Genomic DNA, 7,179 nt, shown 5'->3' with positions numbered 1-7,179 from the left:
CATGTTTTTATGTGGGAACCACATAGTCTAAACAAGTACATACTTATAAATACACTGTATTAAATCTATCTATATTACATAGAACTTACTAAGCAGTGATCTGTAGTTATAAAGTAGCATTATTCGTAGTTGTTAATTTTAGTATAAATGCCATTGCTTGCAGTAAATAATGTTAATTTCCACTCTGATTTTCAAATTACAAATTGTGTATTTTATTGAAATAGACCAAGAAAGTATTCACAGTGGAAAAGATCCTCAACAAGCGAAAAAACAAAGACAAGATTGAATATCTAATCAAATGGGAAAATTATCCAAGGTAAGGTCAGGAATAGTTCATGATGTACCAAATAAATTTAAATCTTAGAAGTAAACATCAAGACCCTTAAAAAAAATGTATACCACAAGTTCCAACTTGATTTTCTTCAATTCCACATCCGGTGTCTCAAAGGTCTGACTTTTTCGCTTCTTTGCGGGAGATTTAAGCATTAAATTTTGTTCAAACTCTTTTATCAGACTCTTACTCAAGATGTTTTCTTCTGGCTCCCAGCAGTTTTCGGAGCTAAAATAAACAAACAGAACTAGACAATTCTTTAATGTTACAGAACAGTTGTTCTACAATGATTTCTAGTTTTAACACCCTGTAAACTTTAGTATTTCATAACTAAACTTTTGTTTGTTAAATAGTTGGCATTGTTTGTAATAATGAATATCAATTATACACGACTTTAGATTGTAGTATCTCTTACTCATATGTACATTCTATAATAAAGCAGAGATCAGTAAAAAAAATCTAACAAGATCATGTTAACACCCAGTAACAGAGATCAATAATTACAAATAATACAAGCTTAAAACCAAGTTGTTCTGTAACTAAGATCAATACTTACAAATAATACAAGCTTAACACCAAGTTACGTCTGTAACTAAGATCAATAATTACAAATAATACAAGCTTAACACCAAGTTACGTCTGTAACTTAGATCAATACTTACAAATAATACAAGCTTAACACCAAGTTACGTCTGTAACTAAGATCAATACTTACAAATAATACAAGCTTAACACCAAGTTACATCTGTAACAAAGATCAATACTCAAATATCACATATGATTCACACTTAAGTAAGCAGCTAGTATCTATAATCAATACTTTTAAATTATATACAATTAACAGCAATAAAAAATTCTAGTGTGAAAGAGAATAGCAGAATTTATCAAAATTAAAGAAATAAATAGCAATGTTTGAAATAATACCAGAAAAAAAAAGGTAACTTTATGCAAGTCCCTAACAGAACATGTGTTTGAAGATGAATTATAATAAATCTTTTTATCCCCTTACTAGTGAACGTGCGACAAAACTTACATCCTTACTAGTGAACGTGTGACAAAACTTACATCCTTGCTAGTGCACGTGTGACAAAACGTACATCCTTACTAGTGAAGGTGTGACAAAACTTACATCCTTACTGGTGAACGTGTGACAAAACTTACATCCTTACTGGTGCACGTGTGACAAAACTTACATCCTTGCTAGTGCACGTGTGTGGCAAAACTTACATCCTTGCTAGTGCATGTGACAAAACTTACATCCTTGCTAGTGCATGTGACAAAACTTACATCCTTGCTAGTGCATGTGTGGCAAACTTACATCCTTACTGGTGCATGTGTGACAAAACTTACATCCTTACTAGTGCAAGTGTGATAAAACTTGCATCCTTACTAGTGCACGTGTGACAAAACTTACATCCTTACTAGCACACGTCTGATAAAACTTACATCCTTATTAATTCCGATATTGCTTGAGTAAATTTACACTTGATCAGAATTTGATATAGGTTTATCAAAAATTATTAAATTTTTGTTCCATTAAAATAACAGTTCACTGTTAAATATAAGGAAAGAGGGAATATACACACACACTAATACTCTAAAACAGTGTAAGGCTCATAACTAACTTCAAGAGAAGATGAAGGATCCAGAATGCTAATACTTTCATGATTTTTAGCCAAATATACTGTTGATTTTTAAAATTCATTTTTATGTTTTTATATACTGGAATTGCATCCAAAATTAAAACAATATAAATTTTTCTACTCCTACCAAGCTATGGCCATGAAAACCAATAACCTTAATGTTTAATAAAATGAATATTTTTCAGAAGTTTTATGACACTGAGCTTGAAGTACATAAGCTAGAGTTCGCTAGTAACTACACGGGTATATTTGTAACTGACCAATTAGTTTAACACAGTTATGGGGCCACAGCATTGTTTGACAAACAATTAGTCTCAATTTCTAGAGTTATAAAAGTCACGTCTAAGTCTGTGTTACCAAACTTATATTTTTTGATTTAGTTATGACTTAGTTTGTTTCTTATTGCTTCACCAATGGTGTCTGCCTGGCCAAACAAGATGATTAATGGCTTGTCAAACTTCTAAACTCTAATTGTTGTTATTTTACCTAAAATAAGTGTTAAATTCCTGTTGGAGGTGGTGTTATGACAAACACCCTTTTATATATTACTATTTTAAGCAGTTTTTGTCTTCGGTAAAGATTGTATAATTTAATTTTTTGACATGTAATTAATGCATAATTTTCATTTTTTCTACAAAAGTAATTAAATAAACTTGTATTCCATACCTGATTCAGATTTGAACTTGCAAGGGCTTTCAACTTGGACTCGGCTTTCATCAGAACTTTTTGTCGATCAGAACAACTCACTTCCACCACAGTTTTATCTGGCAAAGACACAAAAACCCGATTTTTGGGTTGAATTAGGGGCGTTTCATTCCCAGGAAATTCTTCTGCAGGTGGAGGTCCCTCTAAGTGTGGTGGTAAACCAAGCTGACTAACTAATGCGTTAGAGTCTTCATTGGTTGTCTTTCGTGATAATCTACCAGTTTTTTTTACAATAGTTTTCAACTGATAAAGGTTATCACCAGACAGTACCTTCGGCTCAACAAAACCTACACGTTTTTTTGAATTACATGAAAGTTTACCTCCTCGAGTCTTTTTGAGTGAATAAAATGATTTTGACCCATTTTTTTTATCCTTTTTCAATAAATCAACTTTTTTGTTTTTCTCTGTCTTAGAAGTTCTTTTATTTCTGTCATTCTGTCCGATACCCTTACCTTTCATTTGGCCCCGACCTCTTGACTCAAAATGTCCCAGAATGGTAGGAGTTAATGTTTTTTTTGAGAATTTTAATTCTATTTCTGAATCACTGACATCTTGAACTTTTTGTTTAGAATCTTGTCTGTTGTTAAATACTTCTTCAGATTTTTCAGTTTCTCTATCACAAACTGAATCTTTAGGTCTTACCTTACATCCCGACTGACCATGAAATGGTTCGCGTTTCACTATTTCGTAAAAATCTGAAACATGGCTTTTAAGACGACTAAGCCTGTCTTTGTCTTGACAGTGGTCTTTCCCCCGATACTTGCCATTACGGGATAAAAAGTAGGACCTCTGGGAATTCAGAAGAAATGAAAAATATTTCCTATTGGAATAATATCCAGAATCTGCATTCTTTGGGAACAACTTTGGAATAAAAATAGTTGAATCGCTATCACTATCATTTTCTAGCTCTGGTGACTTTTTCTCTAGAATCTTTTTCTGGACAACCTTATTCTTACCTTCTTCACCAGACTTCTGACCACTTTTTGCATGGTAGAGTTTTTGACAAACAGACTTGATAAAATCCCTGGCAGCCATACTAGTCGAGCGCCTACTACGGGTTTGCCCTTCTGAAGTATTGCCTTGTTCGTGCTCGACTAAATTTGTTTGGGATGTTGTTACCGAGGAACCAGATTCAACAACAGACCCAAGGGGATCTTCTTTGCTTTGAGCTGTATCATATTTGCTAATATTTTTACAGTCATTCTGTTCTAACATAAATGTACACTTATTTGTACTTTTCTGTTTTTTTTTTATATTTTTTGAAACATCTTTCATATTATTTGACTTTTTTTTAACTTGTCCAGTTGATTCATCTTTGCTAATTTTTTTACAGTCATTTTGTCCTAACACAGACACATGCTTTTTTTCACTCTTCTGGTGTTTTTTTGGTGTTTTACAAACATCTTTGTTGTCTTTCTTCTGATTATTCAACTTTTTTTGAGAAGACATAATAAACTCATCTTCTTTAAGCAGTTGCTCATAGGGAATTCTTGAACAATCCTGTGTGATATAAATACTAATTTATTATACATAATTTATTATGATTTATTATAATTTATTATGATTTATTATAATTTATTATACATAATTTATTATGATTTATTATAATTTATTATGATTTATTATAATTTATTATACATAATTTATTATGATTTATTATAATTTATTATGATTTATTATAATTTATTATACATAATTTATTATGATTTATTATAATTTATTATGATTTATTATAATTTATTATACATAATTTATTATGATTTATTATAATTTATTATGATTTATTATAATTTATTATGATTTATTATAATTTATTATACATAATTTATTATGATTTATTATACATAATTTATTATATTTATTTAGTATAACTTGTAGTTTCAAGTTATAATTTTTAGTTTTTCATGTTCAATTCTAAAACAAAACTTGACTATTATCAAATAAAATCTCTTTATATATAAAACTTTTGCTGTTTTTGTTAATCAAATAGTTTGGTACATTTTTTATGGTAGTAGCTGCTATATTCCAGAATGGTGATCAAAGTAAAGTGGGGAAAATATTTTCCCTCTATCTCAGCAGCCTTGGCAGAAATAAAATACAAGACACATGCCAGGCTTATCCATATTGCAAAATCTTGTTCTTATTAAAAAATATGCTATTTAAGGTTAATAAAATCATTTGATTTTATACTGCATTGTTAAAACTATTTATACATAAACATACACACTGTACTAAATCTAACTGAAGTTCTAATATACCGTACTATGTCATACCATTACAATGTACTACAAGACAACCATAATGATTTTAGTAACAACAATTTGAGTACACAAAAAACAAAACGAAATGTGTATTACCAAATATAAACAAACCAACTGACAAAAATAGAAAAACATTTAGTAAGGTGAAATTAGCTACAATGCAATATGAGAAAATAGATTTAAATGAAATTTAAGAAATAGCAGTTTTCTATAACCTCACCTCTCCAGTAACTGCATGGATTATTTGTTGTAAGGGCATATTTTGTTTCTTCAAGAATTAACTAGTGCCCTAAAGCTTAACACTTTCAATACAGACTCAGTGAATCTGACCAACCATGTGACCTTTGTGTACTTGTTTTAACTCTTTATAGATTTAATACTTATAACTCTCAATAACTTTTAACAAAATGTGTCAGTCTTTCAGTTAACATTATAAGTCTTTCACGTACAAAAAAATGTTTTTTAGTGAAGTATTTTTAATTAAATAAAGATTTGTCCATGAATATAATGAGTATTTGTTTTGAATGGTGCGTGTGCAAAGAATATAGACTAATAACATGCATAAAGTAGACAAATTCCCTTAACTCTCAAAATGTTCCTGGCTTTCTAACTGTGCAACAAGAATCGTTACAAGTTCATCCAAGCTAGTCGTTAACTTTCACATGGAAATGAATCTTGTACTGTGAGTGAAACTGATGATATCCTGTTCAGAATACAACATTATACAATACGTCATTTGATAGATGAAAACCTTGACTTTCTATTGGTTATAGGTAATATATAATGAAACGTAAGAGAGAACTATCAACGAATTCTGAAAGAGAGGATGCGACAGGTAGGTGTGGCAGGATGGGTCTAATTTTCTATTCGATAGCTCTGTAACCAAACAAAATTGAAGACTATAAAAATTATGGTTTGTCTGAGCAATGATGATTTTATAGAGAGTAATTTACATTTAATTTCATAAATTTTCAAGGGTGATGGATAAAATAGGGATGATGACATGCTAAGACAAAATGTGTTATGTGGGTCACGTTAGTGGAAATTCAGGATATTTTTTATATTCCCTTATAGAACTTAAAACTTATATACTATTAAAACATGGATTATTAACTAAGAACTTATGCTATACTAATTGGTATAACATAAACAAAAAGTAGTTTAATAAAAGTTTGAATGTAATACACTAAAACCTTGTGTCATGCAGAGTAAAGGATACCCGGAGCAATAGAGTTAAAGAAAAGGTCACAACCCACATCGATTCATAATACATAATGATTGGACATTTGTTTTTAGTTTTTAAGCTGGCCAGGTGTCATCTAGCACCCAAGCATCAAAAGAATCCTTTAGTTGAAATTTATGTCTGTAAATAAAACTAGAGGGAATCCTCAATAGCCATGTCACTTTTAGAGTAAATTATTCTACAAAACCTTTTTATTAGCTATATTTTTGTGCACAAGCAATACCAAACATGAGGCACTCATACACCAGGTTCAATTTTATTACTCATCAGGATCTCTACCAGCCCACCCTGAAATTGAAATTCTTTTAGGCAGAATTAGAGTAAATTAATCTACAAGTCCTTGGAAAGGGTTGGACCTCCTGAGCCCAAAACTGTAATTAGATATGAAATTAGTCAAGAAACAAAAAACTTGGAGCCATTCTAAAATGTCATTACTTATTTAAAATTTTAGTGATATTTCTATATTATTTTCTCAAAAAGATGTTACACCCCTGGGTTGATGGACTTATATATGTTCCTTAATTCAAATAGAACTATAGAATATATAAGTAGTCTGCTAAGTTATAATCTGGACTCTCACTGTTGGATAGCCCTGCTGTAAATACATATTTGGGGATGGAGAGTGAAAATTGAAAGCTATTGATTTTTAATCATACATTAAAAAAATTAAGATTAAAATGTTTTACGTTGTCTTTTTTCTTCTTTTATAAGGAACCACGTGTGACAAAACTTACATCCTTACTAGTGCACGTGTGACAAAACTTACATGCTTACTAGTGCGTGTGACAAAACTTACACACTAGTAAGGATGTAAGTTTTGTCACACGTGCACTAGCAAGGATGTAGATTTTGCCACACGTGCACTAGCAAGGATGTAAGTTTTGTCACACGTGCACTAGTAACGATGTAAGTTTGCTACACATGCACTAGCAAGAATGTAAGTTTTGTCACACGTGCACCAGTAAGGATGTAAGTTTTGTCACACGTGCACCAGTA

The 7,179-nt window shown here is 30.8% G+C and overlaps 1 protein-coding gene across 1 annotated transcript in view; it reads right to left on the bottom strand.

The window, feature by feature from the left end:
* Nucleotides 1-4,188, bottom strand: part of LOC106476786 — a gene marked incomplete at its 3' end in the record, with an annotated part of 7,180 nt that extends 2,992 nt beyond the window's left edge. The window contains exon 1 of the mRNA XM_022380545.1: nt 2,641-4,188. Coding sequence (XP_022236253.1) covers nt 2,641-4,128 — 1,488 coding nt within the window. The remainder of the gene's footprint in view (nt 1-2,640) is intronic.
* Nucleotides 4,189-7,179: the final 2,991 nt, after the last annotated feature.

This window comes from Limulus polyphemus, unplaced genomic scaffold, assembly GCF_000517525.1.
Source record: "Limulus polyphemus unplaced genomic scaffold, Limulus_polyphemus-2.1.2 Scaffold11582, whole genome shotgun sequence".
NCBI classification, from domain to species: Eukaryota; Metazoa; Arthropoda; class Merostomata; order Xiphosura; family Limulidae; genus Limulus; species Limulus polyphemus.
The sequence above is the reverse complement of the archived record's forward strand: the minus strand, read 5'-3'. Positions and strand labels throughout refer to the sequence as shown.